The 19585-nt window shown below is 40.8% G+C and overlaps 1 protein-coding gene across 10 annotated transcripts in view; it reads left to right on the forward strand.

Moving 5' to 3' along the window:
* The window catches only part of STIL (STIL centriolar assembly protein), an 80241-nt gene extending 66858 nt beyond the window's left edge, over window positions 1-13383 (forward strand). For 6 of the 10 annotated variants that reach the window (XM_045371391.3, XM_045371402.3, XM_045371406.3 and 3 more), the window contains 3 exons: window positions 229-442; window positions 2817-3067; window positions 11581-13383. In XM_045371391.3, coding sequence (XP_045227326.2) covers window positions 229-442; window positions 2817-3067; window positions 11581-12367 — 1252 coding nt within the window. In that variant the 3' untranslated portion in view covers window positions 12368-13383. Of the gene's footprint in view, window positions 1-228; window positions 443-2816; window positions 3068-4884; window positions 4978-11580 lie in introns of those variants that run through there. The other 4 variants (XM_045371397.3, XM_074007418.1, XM_074007428.1 and 1 more) reach the window with 2 other exon arrangements.
* Window positions 13384-19585: the final 6202 nt, after the last annotated feature.

Here is a 19585-nt window from a genome sequence, read left to right on the forward strand (position 1 = left end):
TCTGATCTTGAACTTCTCACCTCAGACTTCTCTTGCCTTGCTCTCCCAAAACACAGATTACAGGCATGCCATGCACCTGGCTAAGATGGGATGTTTATGTAGCATCACTAAGAGCTAAAAATACAAACCAGATGCTGCTTGAGTCTTAACCCTTTCTTGTAAAGTTACTACATTTCAATTATATGTTAAAGGTACCTCAGTGACTAACACATTATATATCCTTCCCAGCAGCTCTTCTCTAGTTGTGAGAAAAGAACCTGATGTACCTGTGTTCTTTCCAAATGGCCAGCTGGCAGAAAGTATAAGCATGTGTTTACAGACTGGACCAACAGGGGGTGCCAGTAACAATTCTGAAACATCAGAGGAACCAAAAATTGAGCAAGTAATGCAACCCTTGCCTCATCAACCATCAGATAACCAGAAAATTTACCAGGATTTATTGGTAAGAAAATGTAGATCATTTCATCTTTTTGAGAAGGTTATTTAGTATAGGATATACTAGTTAAGCTTTTCCTAGGTTTAAACTGATGGAGACCTTAACATAAAAAGATTTTTGCCTAATTAACAATGTAGCATTTCTTTTAGCTTTTCATAAATTATAACTTAAATTCAGTAATTTACTGTAAATATACTTAAGTACTTAGAAAAACACAGCTTTATTTTTAAAGTATAAATATTGATATGCCTAATTCAAACCAAAATTAGTATTAGAAAATAAGCAAGTTTCTTGGAAATTTGAAAATTGGAAAGTAGTGGGATATTTATGATAATATTTACTGATTTTAGTTTAGGTAAGCCGATGTTTATTAAATACTTAGCTTAGTCTAAGACAGTAGGCTCAGTGAAATCGATAATATAAAGGTGAATATGACACTCTGTGCCCTTGAGAGCCTAGGGGAAACAACAGCACATGCAGACTAGTAAACAATTATAAGACAGGCTGTTGAGGAGTAGTAGTGAAAAGCAAAGAGAACACAGAATAAAAGGGATAATTCTGATTGGAGGAACTAGTCTTATAAAACTTAAAATGTGATCTGGGACTTAAAAGATAGAGAAACCCTGACTGTTACTTTCATCCAAATTGTAGAACATTTGATTTGTCCATTTGTGAGAAGGCTAATTAAACATACTTCACAGGGCCCTATGTATTCATCAATGAAAACGTATTTGTTATTTGCTTGCTAGGTCCTAGACTGGTGCTAGCAGCTTGTATGCTCAGGGAATGAAATATGCAGAAATAGTATCACAGGTCGTTCTTACTTTTAGAAGGTGAGAAGAAAAGGAGCCTAATTCTGTGAATATCATAAAGGCCTAATTTATAACTGAAACATATTATCACTTTTCAAATGAAAGCATTATTTAAAAGTTCTTTATAAAAAATTTAGCATAAATCTTCAAAAATACTTGGAGAATTACTCAAAAGAGGTTTGTTTGTTTTTGTTTGTTTGTTTGTTTGTTTTTGAGACAGGGTCTTGCTGTGTCGCCCAGGCTGGAGTGCAGTGACATGATCTCAGCTCACTGTAACCTCTGCCTCCCGGGTTCAAGCGATTCTCGTGCCTTCCAGGTAGCTGGAACTAACAGTCACCTGCTACCACACCTGGCTTTTTTTTTTTTTCTTTTCTTTTGAGACAGAGTCTCACTCTGTTGCCCAGGCTGGAGTGCAGTGACATGATCTCAGCTCACTGCAGCTTATCCCTCCCAGGTTCAAGTGATTCTCCTGCCTCGGCCTTTCAAGAGGCTGCGACCACAGGTGCACGCCACCACACCCGGCTAATTTTTGTATTTTTAGCAGAGACAGGGTTTCACTATGTTGGTCAGGCTGGTCTTGAACTCCTGGCCCGCCTTGGCCTCCCAAAGTGCTGGGATTACAGGTTTGAGCCATGCGCCTGTACTCAAATGATTTTTAAATATGATCGTTTTTATTTTTTTTTATTTATTTTATTTATTTATTTATTTTTTTTTTTAGACAGAGTCTGTCTGTCACCCAGGCTGGAGTACAGTGGCAGTGGCGCCATCTCAGCTCTCTGCAACCTGGGCCTTCTGAGTTCAAGTGATTCCCACGCCTCAGCGTCCCGAAGAGCTGGGACCACAGGCACGTGCCACCACACCTGGCTAATTTTTGTATTTTTGTTAGAGACAGGGTTTCACCATGTTGGCTAGGCTGGTCTTGAACTCCTGACCTAAAGTGATCTGCCCACCTTGGCCTCCCAAAGGACTGGGATTACAGGTGTGAGCCACTGTGCCCAGCCTATGTTGGTTTTTGAGTGAATGAAGTCTGAACAAACATTCTGTTTTCTCTAGGGTCTGATGAAATTGTTCATTAGGATGTGCTTCTGTAAAAACTCCATAATACCTGCAAATGATACGTAATACCTGCCTACTTGATACTTTGTGGAATTTAACAAGATACTGATTTTCCCTGGCCTTATTGTATCATTAAGGTCTTATTGTAAAATTGTTTTTTAACTTTTTAAAAATTTTTCTTTTTTTAGAGACAGAGTCTTACTTTGTCATGCAGCATATAGTGGCACAATCACGGCTAACTGCAGCCTCAGCCTTGTGACTCAAGTGGTCCTCCTACTTCAACCTCCTTAGTAGCTGGAACTACAGGCGTGTGCCAGCATGCCCAGCTAATTTTTAGTTTTTTGTAGAGACAGGATCTCACTGTGTTGCCCAGGGTCTTGAACTCCTGGGCTCAAGCGATCCTCCTGCCTCGGCTTCCCAAAGTGCTGGGATTATAGGCATGAACTACCACACCCAGCCCTAACATTGTTAATAGTGATTTTTCAAAAAAAATTTTTTTTTCTTTTTGTCAGGGTCAAGTAAACCACCTATTGAGTAGTTCCTCCAAGGAAACTGAGCAGCCATCTACCAAAGCAGTAATTATCAGTCATGAATGCACCAGAACCCAAAACGTTTACCATACAAAGAAAAACACACATCATTCAAGACTGGTGGACAAAGATTGTGTTCTTAATGCAACTCTTAAGCAACTAAGAAGCCTTGGAGTAAAAATTGATTCTCCCACTAAAGTGAAGAAAAATGCACATAACGTGGATCACGCCAGGTAACTTTTACAATTTTGTTTTAAAGGGAGAATAAATTTTATTTTTTAAAAATGTTTGTTTATTTTTGCCCATCATTGGCTAGATGTATTGTGGCAATCTCATCAGAAAAGTTATGTTTGTGCCTCAATTCAGTTGATTCACCATTTATTCAGGGCCTACCATATGCATGATGAATAAGAGATTCTTCATTTTTGTGGGAGAGAGGGTTACATACATAAGTAATTTGAGAGATATTATGGGATGACTCCTGGCTGGATAGGCCAACAAAATAGGAGACTTGAGGAAAGAGAAAGGAGTTTCGCTTGGTAGCATCTGAAAAGTCTTTCTGGAGGTGATAAGGTCTGTGCCAGCTACTGGATGTACAGTTACACAATCGTGCCATCTAAAAAACAAAACCATTTCTTTTTTCTAGGAATGTGCCCAACTGGTCATGTCCTTCTGTTCAGATTCCTTTCTACCAAAGATGACCTCAGCACATAACTTATTAAAAAAAAAAATAAAGTCTGGAGATTACATTACTAAGGCTAGCATATTTTCTGTTAATTATTTTTTGTTTTCTAATTTAAAAAGTAATAAAAATTGATGGTTTTGGCCGGGCGCGGTGGCTCAAGCCTGTAATCCCAGCACTTTGGGAGGCCGAGACGGGCGGATCACGAGGCCAGGAGATCGAGACCATCCTGGCTAACACAGTGAAACCCCGTCTCTACTAAAAAAATACAAAAAAAACTAGCCGGGCGAGGTGGCGGGCGCCTGTAGTCCCAGCTACTCGGGAGGCTGAGGCAGGAGAATGACGTAAACCCGGGAGGCGGAGCTTGCAGTGAGCTGAGATCCGGCCACTGTACTCCAGCCCGGGCGACAGAGTGAGACTCCCGTCTCAAAAAAAAAAAAAAGAAAAATTGATGGTTTTAAAAAACAAACAATACAGAAGAGAGTGTAAGATAAAATGCAAAAGCCACAACTCCCCACATTCCTGCCTGACTATTCCAAAGTTACTTCTCTTAGGCCAGGCTGGTGGATCACGAGGTCAGGAGTTTGAGACCAGCCTGGCCAAAAGATGGTGAAACCCTGTCTCTACTAAAAATACAAAAATTAGCTGGGCGCGGTGGCAGGAGCCTGTGATCCCAGCTACTCAGGAGACTGAGGCAGGAGAATTGCCTAAACCCGGGAGTTGGAGGTTGCAGTGAGCCGAGATCGCGCCACTGTACTCTAGTCTGGACCACAGAGCAAGACTCAGTCTCAAAAAAAAAAAAAAAAAAAGGCCGGGCTCAGTGGCTCACACCTGTAATCCCCAGCACTTTGGGAGGCCGAAGTGGGCAGATCACGAGGTCAGGAGATCGAGACCATCCTGGCTAACACAGTGAAACCCTGTCTCTACTAAAAACACATAGCCAAGCTGGGTGCCAGGCACCTGTAGTCCCAGCTACTTGGGAGGCTGAGGCAGGAGAATGGCATGAACCCTGGAGGCGGAGCTTGCAGTGAGTCGAGACTGCGCCACTGCACTCCAGCCTGGGCGACAGAGCAAGACTGTCTCACAAAAATTTTTAAAAAGTTACTTCTCTTAACCATTTCTTTTGTATTGTAGAAATGTTCCATGCATGTTCACGTATATGTGTATGTGATAAACTTTGTGATTTGATTTTTTTGTTTTAATTTTGAGACAGTCTCGCTGTGTCACCCAGACTGGAGTGCAGTGGCGTGATCACAGCTCACTTCAGCCTCAACCTCGTGGACTCAAGTGATCCTCCCATCTCAGCCTTTTGAGTAGCTGGCACTACAGGCATGCACCACTACTTGGCTAATTTTTTATTTTTTGCAGAGATGGGGTCTTGCTGTTTTGCCCAGTCTGGTCTCAAACAAACTCCTAGACTCAAGCAATCTTCCCACCTTGGCCTCCCAAAGTGCTAGGATTACAGCCGTGAGCCACTGCACCTGGTCTGTTTTTTTGTTTTTGTTTTTTTTTAAACATGGTATTATAATATCTTGGATACTTTTCCTTATAGGGATATACAGTTCTTTCTCATGTATTTAAACAGCTGCATAATATTCTTTTGTACCCTTGTACTAGAATTTATTGAATCCCAGTGCTCTATTAATGGACCTTTAAGCCAAATCTCTTATTTTTTATTTCAAACAATCCTAAGTGAACATCATTCTACAGGTACAAGTATCTTTGTAAGATAAATTCCTGAATAGTCTTAGTAGATACTACTACCATTGCTCACCAAATAGTTGTACCAGTTTATATTCCTGCCAATAGTGTAGAAGAGCGAGGCTAGCATTTTTGGAGTTTTTTATCCATGTTGTAAGATAGAGGCTATGTATCCTAACCCTTCCCCTCTTGTCAGAACTGAGAACGAACTTGTCACGTTAGTTGCAGTTTCTTACTATTTTAAATGTTGCTATGATGATCTTTTGCAAATATTGCTTTTCAGTTTTAGAATAGAATCTTGGAAATGGAAAGACTAAGGTAAAATGATACAAAAATTTTAAAGCCGTTGCTAAGTTGCTTTCTGAAAGAGTATTATTACCAGCTACATGTATACATGTATGCCAGCTACCATTTCACCAATACATTAACTTCAACAAATGCATACTGAGTTTCTACTGTGAGCCAGCTTATAAGAGATATCATAATACACAAAATAACCTGGTAAAGAAAGACATCTTTGTTCTCATAGAGTTTACAGTTCAGTGGGGAAGACACAGATAGTCAATATCTTTTATACCTGCTGTGAAATGGGAGGATAGAGAATGCCATGGAATCACATAGGAGAGGTAGCTAACTTTAAGAGTATTTTCATACTGTGTTGTAATTACATCAAAATGGTCCCTTTTAAAGATCTGTACTAATTAAGACCAAAAATACCTTAAAGTTTTAAAAGTTATATTTTATTATTGATGCAATTTCTGTATATTTAAATTTTTTTTTTAGTTTTTAAAAATAGGATCTTGCTCTGTCACCCAGGCCTGTCACCCTGGAATACAATGGAATACAATGATACAATCATAATTTAGGTAACCTCAAACTCCTGGGCTCAAGCCAATCCTCCTGCCTCAGCTTTTTGAGTAGCTGGGACCAGAGGCATGTGCCATCATCTCTATGTCATTTTGATTAAATATGAAACTGTACTGCAATAGTTTCTCCAACATAAGAGTCAAATTTTGTTTCCCAGTTTTCTTAGGCTTACGTCTGGAATGTCCTCCCAGCCTATCTGAGGCCTACCTGATTAATTCGCATTGTTTCAGTTTGACTTAAACTTAGTTTTTGAGTATAATGGCCTACCACTCTCTACCAAGTTCCAGCCTACTTGCCATTGGCACTTGCAAGACTCCTTGATGTTACTTTTATCTGAGATGCTCTTTTTTACCTTTCTCCTTGCCAAAATCCTTCTTATCCTTCAAAGCTGAACTCAGATGTCACCTCTTTGGACCTCTCAGAGTGTATTGATGTTTTGTACTCTTTTTTTTTTTTTTGAGATGGAGTTTCTTTTGTATTGCCCAGGCTGGAGTGAAATGGTGTGATCTCGGCTCACCACAACCTTCGCCTCCCGGGTTCAAGCGATTCTTCTGCCTCAGCCTTCCTGAGTAGCTGGGCTTACAGGCATGCGCCACCATGCCCGGCTAATTTTGTACTTTTAGTCGAGACCGGGTTTCTCCATGTTGGTCAGGCTGGTCTTGAACTCCCAACCTCAGATGATCCACCTGCCTCGGCCTCCGAAAGTGCTGGGATTACGTGTGTGAGCCACTGCGCCTGGCCGATGTTTTGTACTCTTAAATTACCTTGTTCTCAGTAAATTGTAGCATGTACTTGTGACAGCATTTTCAGCAAGTTTTTTTTTTTTTTTTTTTTGAGACAGAGTCTCACTCTGTCGCCCAGGCTGGAGTGCAGTGGCATGATCCTGGCTCACTGCAACCTCTGCCTCCCAGGTTCAAGCAATTCTTCTGCCTTAGCCTTCCTCCTGAGTAGCTGGGACTACAGGTGCACACCACCACGCCCAGCTAATTTTTGTATTTTTAGTAGAGATGGGATTTCACTATATTGGCCAGGCTGGTCTCGAACTCCTGACCTTGTGATCTGCCAGCCTCAGCCTCCCAAAGTGCTGGGATTACAGGTATGAGCCACCACATCCAGCGAAGATTTTGCATAGTTCTAAATCCTCATTGCCTCTACCACTAACTTAGTGGGCCTTCAATGAGTCATTTGCTGAACAAACAACATTCCTCCTACTCAGGTCATCACTGAAGCGTACAGTGAAGGTTCATTTTTAGTGTCTTTGTAGTATTTACTGTCAGTATTTAAGACCTTATATTGTTATCTTTTTAACGTGTGTAGGTATAATATAACTGGTACACTAAAAGTTTATAAGGCAGTTGTTTAGAATTTAAGACACATTTTTCTATAGAAACTATTACAAATTATAGGTTAAATATTCTAGGAAACTAATCCTTATAATCCATACTGTTCCTCTAGCTCTGTAAACCAGACATCTTTCATCATTGTATTGTGAAAACTCATTTCATGTTCCAATTCTGGACTCCAGGAGCACATCATTCCACCAGAAGAGTGGCTAAGGCAGGGGAAGGAAGACCTGCTTTCTATTTTCCTGTTAATAGAATCCCGCAGAGATTAAGAGAGTCTAAAGGCAGGAAGGCAGGGAAAGAGGGTGCCAGACAAACCTAGAAATTGTGCAGGAAATGGAGATTGTGGGTTCGAGGTCTAGAAGCAACCTCTACACATAGGTTCCCAATTGGAGCGACTTTTTGAATTCAAAACCTGTCTCAAGCAGTCTCTCTAGTTGCTTCTTTACCTTGCTTCCTGGCTATCTGGTTAGTAGTTGAAAAACTCTGTTTAGGATAAGTAGTAGATAACTAATCTGGATTCAAATAGGATCATGAATCAAAGTTGATTTTTTTTTTTTTTTTTTTTTTTGAGAGACAGGGTCTCGCTCTATTGCCCAGGCTGGAGTGCAGTGGCACAATCATGGCTCACTGCAGCCTCAATCTCCTGGGCTCAAGTGATCCTCCCACCTTAGCTTCCTGAGTAACTGGGACTACAGGTGTGCAGCAGCACACCCGGCTTATTTTTATTTGTAGAGATGGCAGTCTTGATTTTCATCTGAGTTGGAATAATTTTAGAGCTTCCCATAAATGGTTGGCATATGGCTCTCTTACTCAGATTTGTTCATGGACTTTCATCATTCCTTGTAGCTGCACATCTAATGAGATTTTAACATAGGCATATATTTGTGCTTAGGCTTTTAGGATTTGATTAGTGGAGCGGATTCCTTTTTGCTTTTCCTCTTAATTACCCTGGTGTTTATATGCTTTGGTTCTGAGTATTATTGATTTGTTTTTTTAGCGATGTGGTCTCTATTTTGCCTAGGCTGGCCCCTTGAACTCCTGGGCTCAAGCAATCCTCCTGCCTCAGGCTCCTGAGAAGCTAGGACTACAGGTGTGCATACCACTGTGCCTGTCTTGATTTGTTTTGCTATTAAAGTAATGATATCTCATTGCCCCTGCCCCACCCTCCAAATTGAAATTGGCTAGCTTGTGTCAGGCATTGAAACTTGAATAGCCTTCTAAACTGATATTAACTACTTTATGGATCTTTTAACCATTCTATAAAAGAAGCTCTACTTAAAATTAGAGGCTGGGCATGGTGGCTCACGCCTGTAATCCCAGCACTTTGGGAGGATCACTGGAGCTCAGGAGTTCAAGACCAGCCTGAACAACATAGTGAGACCCCATCTTTACAAAAAGAAAAATTTTTGATTAGCTGGGCATGGTGGTATGCACCTGTAGTCCCAGCTACTTGCGAGGCTTTAGTAGGAGGGTCACTTGAGTCTGGGAGGTCGATGCCACAGTGAGCCATTATTGCAACACTGCACTCCAGTCTTAGTGGCAGAGTGAGACCTTGTCTCAAAAAAAAAAAATTAATTTAAAAAAAACACCCAAATTAGATCTGCTTTCTTTAAATATTTAACATTTTGAATTAGAAGTTTTCTTTGCTTTTATCACATTATTTACATTAATATTATCTATAGACTGAGGAAATAGGCAAAGTAGAAAAAGACTTCCAAAAGTATTGTCACTATGAATGAAAGAATAATGTCTGGATAAATTAGTAGTATCTCTTTAATCTTATTAAAATAGTCTTCAAAGCATTAAATGCCAAGAAGGTTAAGGAAGAATTTCAAGGTTATAAAGACCAGCATTATTGAGCACACTGTTCCATTGTTTGGTGATGGCATCACTGGTTTCAGGGAATTTTTTTTTTTTTTTTTTTTTTTTAGACAGAGTCTCACTGTCGCCTAGGCTGGAGTGCAGTGGCACAGTCTCGGCTCACTGCAGCCTCCACCTCCTGGCTTCAAACGATTCTCCTGTCTCAGGCTACAGAGTAGCTGGATTACAGCGCCCGCCACCACGCCTGGCTAATTTTTTTTGTATTTTTGGTAGAATGGGGTTTCGCCATGTTGGCCAAGCTGGTCTCGAACTCCTGACCTCAGGTGATCTGCCCACCTCGGCCTCCCAAAGTGTTGGGATTACAGGCATAAGCCACCATGCCTAGCCTGGTTTCAGGGATTATTAATGGTTGGAAACAGTTTTTTGCAAATTTCAGGTGCTTATAAGAATGAAAATACATAATGGTTGTTTGATTTTTGTGGGTCTGTGAATGCAAGCAGTGGCTAGCACATATAAAACAGCTGAATTTCTTCATGGGATGATGTAGAAAGCCATAGCATATTTGACTAGAATATAATGTTCACCACAACAAATAGTGCACAAAGGACTCTGATGGAAAAAATCCAAGTTACTGAATATAGTACAGTAAAACAGTGGTTACAGAGCCCTAGAGAGTAAGGCAGTCATGGTTTATCTCAGCTTGCTATGTACTACTTAGCTTGAGAAAATTAGCTCAAATCTCTATTCCTCAGCTTTCTCAACTGAGAATAAATATAACAATAGTACCTACTTCTTTTATTCATTCAACAAGTACTTACTGAGTGCCTACTACGTGTCCCAGGCATCAAAGATACTGCAGTGGGGGCCGGGGGAGCAGACAAAACTCTGCCCTCATTGGCTTTCATGAGGGTGCTAGACAGTAAATAAGAATCAAGCATTGATTGAATATGTAGATATGTGTATTCAATGTATAGACCGCGATAAGTGCCAAAAAGAAAACAGAAAAGTAGTGGAAAGGGAATGTAAGGTGTTGAAATGGAGAATAAAATAGAAATATTCAATAGGGAATACCTCCCTGAGAAAGGTTACTGTGAGGAATGTATATGAATAATGCATGTAAAGCATTTAGCAGAGTACCTGGCATATATAAGGACTCAATAATTAGCAGGCTGGGTGCAGTGGCTCATGCCTGTAATCCCATCACTTTTGGGAGTTCGAGGAGGGAGGCTCACTTGACCTCAGGAGTTTGAGACCAGCCTGAGTCTGTAATTGTGCCAGCATTAGCAAATGACATGCAGTTGCCACTGCACTCCAGACTGGGCAACAGAGCAAGACCCTGTCTCAAAAAACAAAAAAAAATAGCAGCTATTTATTATATATGTGATACTAAGGAAAAGGTAAGTCAGTTGACTTAACACTAATCAAAGTAAGTTGAAGATTATGACTAATGAAAAAAGTATTCGTGTGTGTGTGTGTGTATAAGCCCATATCCAGAGACTGGTTGATGTTTTTTATTCATTGCAAATGGAATCTCCTCAACTATGAACAATTTAATTTTCTGAGCTACTTACCAAAGCTTGTACTGTTATATAATCAAATGTGTTTTGTGTTTGATTTTATTTTTATGTTTTACTTTACATTAAACATTAGCTGATCTCTTGTGCTATTTGGGTTAATAGTCATAAATTAAATGACTCATAGCTATGTTGAATGACTTTTACATTTGAGGCCTTGTATTTGTTGTTAAAACCATGACTGATATACAGATTTAGGAAAATTAATTTGTATTCCACTTTCAACCTGTAAATCATGGATTACCTTCTAGGCTATTATTTTTATCCCTTTTTAAATTTTTTATTTATTTTTTATTTTTTAAGAGACAGAGTCTTGTTCGGTTGCCCAGGCTAGAGTACAGTGGCATGATCATGGCTCTCTGTAACTTTGAACTCTTGAGCTCACACAATCCTCCAGCTTCTTGAGTAGTTGGGACTATAAATGTGTACCACCATGACTGGCCAATTTTTAAATTTTTTTGTAGAGACAAGATCTGGCTATATTGCCTAGGCTGATCTTGAACTCCTGGCTTTAAGCAATCCTCCCACCTCAGTGTCCCAGTCTGCTGGGATTACAGGCTTGGGCCACTGTACCCAGCCCATATCTAGCCTTTGTGTATCTGGATCATCAAGACTTAGATGTCTGAGTACTTAGATAAAAGGACCATGAACTTAAAGCTGAAGATCTTTTGTTGCTTGTATAGAATGGAACGCATTGAGAACTAGGTATTAGTTAGAATATGGTAAATGATGGTTTACTGCTTTGTGTCTTTCAGTGTGTTGGCATGCATCAGCCCAGAAGCAGTGATCTCTGGATTAAACTGCATGTCATTTGCTAATGTTGGCATGAGTGGCTTAAGCCCCAATGGTGTGGATTTGAGCATGGAGGCAAATGCTATAGCTCTGAAATATTTAAATGAAAATCAGCTGTCACAACTGTCTGTCACTCGATCAAACCAAAATAATTGTGACCCATTCAGCCTTCTCCATATTAATACAGACAGAAGCACAGTAGGGCTTAGTTTAATTTCACCAAACAACATGTCATTTGCAACCAAAAAATATATGAAGAGATATGGACTCCTACAAAGCAGTGACAATAGTGAAGATGAAGAGGAGCCTCCCGACAATGCAAATAGCAAGAGTGAACATTTATTGAATCAGAACCATACGTCCATACCTGAACAGCTTGGTGGTCAGAAAGAGCCTTCTAAGAATGACCATGAAATAATTAATTGTTCTAACTGTGAATCTGTGGGCACCAACGCAGATATGCCAGTATTAAGAAATATTACAAATGAAGTTTTGCAGACAAAAGCAAAACAGCAGTTGACTGAAAAGCCAGCTTTCTTATTAAAGAACCTTAAACCAAGTCCTGCAGTGAACCTTCGAACCGGGAAAGCAGAGTTCACTCAACATCTTGAGAAAGAAAATGAAAGGGACATTGCAATTTTTCCTGAAAGTCTGCAACCTTCTGAAACTCTAAAGCAGATGAATAGCATGAATTCAGTAGGCACCTTCTTAGATGTAAAACATCTCAGACAGTTACCAAAATTATTTTAACCTTTTAACTCCCTGCTCTTTTAATACAGGGACAGGGTGTCTCCTGAAGATACTTAGGGAAGCCAGAGAGCCTTGTGGTAGTTTTGGGATTTCCTGATCATTCTGGAGTCAGTCTGTTTCTTGGTAGCAGCCAACTGGGAAGAGTGACTTTTTCTGTGAGATGGCTGACTAGTGATAGGACTAAGTTCTCATTGTTCAAATAGAGTTGTTCAACATCACTGAAACCTTTAAGAAAAACAAACCCTGAGATCAGTTATTCCTACAAATTTAAGTAGATAAATACTATCCAGCTCTGAGTCTCAACTGCTCTTTTATACTGTACTTTTTTTACTTTTTTTTTTTTTTTTGAGATGGAGTTTTGCTCTTGTAGCCCAGGTTGGAGTGCAGTGGCACGATCTCGGCTCACTGCAACCTCTGCCTCCTAGGTTCAAGTGATTTTCCTGCCTCAGCTTCCCAAGTAGCTGGGATTATAGGCATGTGCCACAACGCCTGGGTAATTTTGTATTTTTAGTAGAGACAGATTTTCTCCATGTTGGTCAGGCTGGTCTCAAACTCTCGACCTCAGGTGATCCGCCCGCCTCGGCCTCCCAGAGTGCTGGGATTACAGGCATGAGCTACTGCGCCCAGCTATACTGTACATTTTAAGAAGTTCTAGCATGTTTCATCTCTGCATTTATCCCATATCACTACAAGAACATAAGTTATCATGGTATTGGGTAAATTAGCGAAATCAGCCCTTTCTGAGTTTAAGGGAAAAGTTATTTTTGAAAATAATAAAAATAACACTCTTTTAGACAAGAGTATTTCCTCTGAATTAGGATGCATGTTTAGTAAACTCTGGAGATACAACTTTTTGCAGTGTGGTGGGTTGGTTTTAGTGTAACATCTTCAACATGTCACGCTGGCTATCAAAGAATAAGAAAATTATTGAGTATGAGTATGTTTTATAAACTTTCTGAGTTTTTCAAATGTCTTAATATTTTTTAATAGAACTTAATAAAAATGTCTAGATTGACTATTTTCCTTTGTTCTCTGTTTTAGTTTATTCCCCACTTTTTAAAAAACTCTTAGCCTGCCCCCAAATTACAAAAATAATACAGAGTTCCCATATACTCTTCTTCCAGTGTCCTCCAGTGATAATATCGTGCATAAGCATAGTAAATGAACAAAAGCAAGCAATTGACATTGGCTATAATGCTAGTAACTGAACCACAGACCTCTCAGGTTTCACAAGTGTTTACACGCACTCATTTATTTACTTTTTGGTGTATAGCCGTATGAAATTTTACCTTTTTTTTTCTTCAAGATGGAGTCTTGCTCTGTTTCCCAGGATGCAGTACAGTGGCGTGATCTCGGCTCACGGCAGCCTCTGTCTCCTGGGTTCAAGTGATTCTTCTGCCTCAGCCTCCCGAGTAGCCTGGATTACAGGCATACACCACCACGCCTGGCTAATTTTTGTAGTTTTAGTAGAGACGGGGTTTCACCTTGTTGGCCAGACTGGTCTCTAACTCCTGACCTCGTGATCTGCCCACCTCAGCCTCCCAAAGTGCTGGTTATAGGCGTGAGCCACTGCGCCTGGCTGAAATTTTGTCTTTTATAGAATCACATAACTACTACCATAGTCAGCATACAGAACTATTCCATCACCACAAACTCCCTAGTGGTAGTCTTTTGAAACATGGTCTCTCCAACCCTAACCTCCAACAGCCAGTGATCTGTTCTCCACCACTAGAATGTTGGCATTTTAAGAATCTTTTATATAAAAGGAATCATACAGTGTGTACCTTTTTAAAATTGGCTGTTTTCACTTGGCATGATGTCCTAAGATACATCCAAGTCGTTGAGTGTATCAGTTCTTTCCTGGCACATCCCCCACAACTTTTTTTAAAAGGTCTTAAATTGTTATATTTGAATATAGATGAAAGAGTCTTCATTGACTTGAAAGATAAAGCTTTTCTGATGAAGTTAAATTGAGATGTCGTTTCACATCAAAGTTGATATGTAAACTGGAAATACATAGACTTTGGATCCATTTTCAACCCAGCTGTGGCTTTCCAAGACAACCTGATACCGCTTTATAGTAGCAAGCCCAAGTATAGCAACATGGTGGCTCCCTACTGTTCCCCACTGGAGCCACGGACCAGTTAGTGCATCTTTCCCTACATCATTGCTCTTTCAAGTTAAAATTAAGACATGTAAATGGCAATGATGATTAAAATTAAGACATGTAAATGGCAATGTCTTGCCCTGTGTTTCCATGCACATTGTTTGGGGCTTTAGTTATTTTAATAAATAGCATAAAAATTCGCTTACATGTTTTATTGGGGTAAGTTTACATAATGGAATTGTCAATGCCACTTCAAGTGTCTTCTGTTTAGCCCTCAGTTTCACTCAATGAATGTAGGTACGATTTATATTGCACACTATTGAAACAGAGAAAGTGAATCAACTGACAGCCTCATCAAGTACCTTTATCACTGGGAGTCCTGTAATGTTTATACCAAACAAGAAGCTATCTTAATAGTAAAAATGGAGCCTAAGCTTTTTAGGCAAAGTCTAATTTGATCACTTATTACCACATCTAATTTAAGGCCATATCTAATTTTTTTTGAGACAGAGTCTTACTTTTTCACCCTGGCTGGAATGCAGTGGCATGATCTCGGCTCACTGTGATCTCCACCTCCCAGGTTCAAGTGATTCTCCTGCCTCAGCCTCCTGAGTAGCTGGGACTACAGGGGTGTGGCACCACGCCCAGCTAATTTTTGTATTTTTAGTAGAGACACGGTTTCACTGTGTTGGCCAGGCTGGTCTCGAACTCCTGACCTCAGGTGATCCACCAACCTTGACCTCCCAAAGTGCTGGGATTACAGGCGTGAGCCACTGCACCTGGCCAAGGCCACATCTAATTAAAATGTCTAAGGAGTTTTGGAGCCTGAATTTAGACTGCAGATTAATTCAACAAAACAATGTCTCTTTCTACTAAACATGTGCCAAGAGAAGAGGAACCATTACTAAAGCCTACTCTAGAAGGTGTTCTACTATGAGAAGGTTGATAGAGTTTGGATGTTTGTTCCCACCCAAATCTCATGTTGAATTGTAATCCCTAATGCTGGAGGTGGGGCCTGGTAGGAGGTGTTTGGGTCACAGGGGCGGGTCCCTCATGGTTTGGTGTTATCTTCAAGATAGTGAGTTCAGGTGAGATCTAGTCATTTAAAAGCTTAAAAAGTGTATGGCGCCTACCCCCCTCCCCACCACTTCAAACCTCCTTTCTTTATAAATTACCCAGTCTCAGATGTTTCTTTAGAGCAATGCAAAAATGGCCTAACACAAGTTATTTGGTAAATTAGTTGCTATGATAACTTTTAGGCATCTTTAGAGAAAGCATTAGTACTGCGAAAATTGGATTTTAAAATTTTAGGCTGGGCGCGGTGGCTCACGCCTGTAATACCAACACTTTGGGAGGCCAAGGTGGGTGGATCACCCCAGGTCAGGAGTTCGAGACCTGCCTGGCCAACATGGTGAAACCCTGCCTCTACTAAAAATACAAAAATTAGCTAGGTGTGGTGCCGCACCCCTATAGTCCCAGCTACTTGGGAGGCTGAGGCAGGAGAATCACTAGAACCTGGGAGGCAGATTGCAGTGAGTCGAGATTGTGCCACTGCACTCCAGCCTGGGCAACAGAGTTAGACTCTGTTCTCAAAAAAGAAAAAAGAAAAAAAAAAAAAACTTTGGAGATACTTGCCTCTCAAGTGACATACCTCTGAATTTCTTTCCTCCAGTCCTGCAACATACTGTTTATAAGATAACATGGATGCTACTTCAAAATGGCATAGGAAAATGATGGAACTTATATTACCTAACTTCTGGGTAACAAACCCGTTAGTGCGAGTCCTGGCCAGTTGGCAACCACTCTTATCCCACTTCGCCAAAAGTCTCACTCAACCTCTAATCCCCTTGCCGATTAGTTTAAATCAATAACTACTCCATGCTCCACTTTTGTCCTCTGCCTTATCCTGCCCTGTGCTAAGCCCCCCAGAAGTGGATGTAGAAATTTTAAACAGTATCCTTTAAAATGTAGACATATTAAACAGTAACAGCAAGGATACTGTTTAAATCTTTACCTTTACCAGCTGTAAAGATTCCACGGAAAACAGATATAACGAGGAAATAGTCACAAGAGTTATGAGAGTGTGACGAAAAGCCAACATGAGTGATCTAGACTCTAAGGAGCCACAACAATGTACTGGTGATCATGTCCGTCTTTTTAAGACTTACTGTGTGCTCATGGGTCATTGTGCAGAGCACTTCACATGCATTAGTTCATTTAAGCCTCCTGGCTGACCCCAGTTGGTGATAGCTATGGTTTGAATATCTGTCCCCTCCAAACCTCATGTTGAAACTTAATCTTCAATGTGGCAGTGTTGAGATGTGGGGACTTTAAGAGGCGATTGGGTGATGAGCCTTCTGCCCTCTTAAATGGGTTAATCCGTTCATAGATTCATGGATTAATGGTGGCTTTATAAGAAAAGGAAGGCCAGGCCTGGTGGCTCATGCCTGTAATCCCAGCACTTTAGGAGGCTGAGGCGGGCGGATCACGAGGTCAAGAGATTGAAACCATCCTGGCCAACATGGTGAATGGGCGTGGTGGTGCGTACCTATAGTCCCAGCAACTCGGGAAACTGAGGCAGGAGAATCACTTGAACCTCGGAGGCGGAGGTTGCAGTGAGTCCAGATTGCGCCACTGCACTGCAGCCTGGCAACAGAGTGAGACCCTGTCTCACAAAAAAAAAAAAAAAGAAAAGGTAGAGAGACCCGAGCTAGCATGCTCTTGGATGCATCCCTCACCTTGGATGCCCTGTGCCACGTCGGGATTCTGCAGAGTCCCCACCAGCAAGAAGACCCTCACAAGATGCAGCCCCTCAGCTTTCAACTTCTCAGCCTCCATCACTGTAAGAATAAATTCCTTTTTATAAATTACTCAGTTTCAGATATTTTTGTTATAGGCAATAAAAATAGACTAAGACAGTGATTGTTATCTTCATAGTTGAGGGAAGAGCTTCAGGGAAGTAATTTACCCAAGTAAGTTGCTACCAGAGATTCAAGTTTCAGTATAACTCTAGAGCTCAAGGTCTTACTAAGCCATTGAGAAATACAACCTCTCAGGCCTGAGGAATTCAGGAAGAGCTTTCTGCAAGAAATAGATCTTGAGCTGAATAAATTATTTCAAATACTACAGCCAATGCTGTCTTTAAATACTGTGCTGTCCTCCAAGCTGCCCCACTTTCATTTTCTTCAGGAAGGAGTCTCTTGCCTGTTAGCCAAGACCAGAGACAATCATTTTTTACTCATGTGTTCTAAAGTAAGCAACCCCAGCTCTGTTAATGTTAAAGTGTTCACTTCCATTGATTTTACAATGTGATAAACTAGTACTGAGTCTGTACTATAAGGGCTCTAGGAAATTGAAGGAACAAAAAGTTCCTTCTGTGCCCTTGTTTTCTAGGCATTGCTCATGAAGGCAGAACCTTTCCTAGCCTCCTAGATCAACTGAGAGGCCCTTATACCAGCAATATAAATTTCCTGATAATGTCTGGCGTTTGCAGATTCCTTCACACTTTGCAAAGTGCTTTTCCACATATTTTTTACACAGAATTCTCACAACAAAACCCTACTGAAATATGTATGACAGGCAAAATGGATCCCTTTTTACCAATGATGAGACAGACACAAAGTATAACAGGGTAAAATCATACACTTATAGTTAACAACCAGGACACCAGCCTAGTGTCCCTCCACAGCATCTAGCCCAATGCAGCCACTCCCTCCACCTTTCCTCTCCACGCAAGTATCATTTTTGCACCTAGTCACTCAACAGATAAATAATGTTGATCCTGCTGGACAGTGAGCTAAAAGCTGAGCATAAGATGATGAACAAAATGTGCCCTATAGTAATTCAGTCTAATGAGGGAGAGACATGCAAACATTCGCAATACCATTAGATAAGTGCTTATAATGAAACTACACAATATGTGAGAATATGAGAGAAGCTGGGAGGTTATTTTGAGAATATTCTAGAGGGGCAGTGACATTTTCCTAGAATCAGGAGCAATAGGAAAGAAAAGAGGAGTCAGGGATATTTCTGATGGAGGGAACCACTTCTGCAAAAGCAGGGAGCTATAAATAGGTATAGCATTTGGAACAGGGGATCTGGGGAAGGGAACCAAACATAGGAAAGAAAAGACACACAAGTAGATAGAACACCAAATTAGGAGTCAGCAACAATTGGGTTCCTGTTGCTCTGCCCCAAACTCTGTAACATTGGACAAGTCACTGGTTATTAGTTTCCCAGTTTTTGAGATGAAGCGGTTAACCCTAAGTGTCTCTGATATGCTGTAATTGTATGAAATGATGGTGTGGAAATCGTATGTGAGCAGTTATTTGAAAATCCAGAGGAGAGAAAGGCTTCCTGCAAGAGAAAGCACTGGGGTTGGTCTTTGAAAGATTTTGAAGGATTTCCACAGGTAGAAGTGAGATTTCCTCACTTTTTATTTAATATAGTGTTTAATATATTTCATAATTTAAAAGGAAATTCTGTCATTCCCCACAACAATGTTAAGTAATATCTGTTCAAAGTACCAACATGTCTTTCTTCAGCTCTGAATTAAGCATTCAGTTTCTAAGGAGCTCAAAACATAAAGCCCATGAAAAGGTGCTTCAAGGTTTGGAATCCTGGACGATGCTCCCTATCTCTTCCTCCCCACTCCCCATACCGGAACTGTCTGGGTCACAGAGAACATCCTCAGAGGAAATCCTGTTTTCCCACTTCCTGGTCAGAGGCTGAACTCCAGGAAAAGGATGGATTTGGGGAGAGCTCTGTGTCCTGCCTCTTCATGGGAGGTCTGGGGCCACAAAGGGGTGAGGGAGGGGCTAATCACAAACACAATGGAAAGATGACATCAGGTATCCAAGAGTGTGAGAGCCTGAGGGCCTTAAGCAATCACTTAGTCCTCCTATGTGTGAGGACCCCGGGGTCCAAAGAAGAGATGGGACCTGCTCAACTTCACACCGTGTTGTAAGCAAGAGCTGGGGCTGGAATTCAGGACTCCAGCCTTCCAGGTTTTACTACCATATACCATGGCATGTAAGTCAGAAAGTTAGGTACTGGGCAATCAAACCCAGGCCTCTCTGTTCTCCTGGACATAGCACAAAGGACAGAAAAGG

Source organism: Macaca fascicularis, chromosome 1 (assembly GCF_037993035.2).
Source record: "Macaca fascicularis isolate 582-1 chromosome 1, T2T-MFA8v1.1".
NCBI lineage: Eukaryota > Metazoa > Chordata > Mammalia > Primates > Cercopithecidae > Macaca > Macaca fascicularis.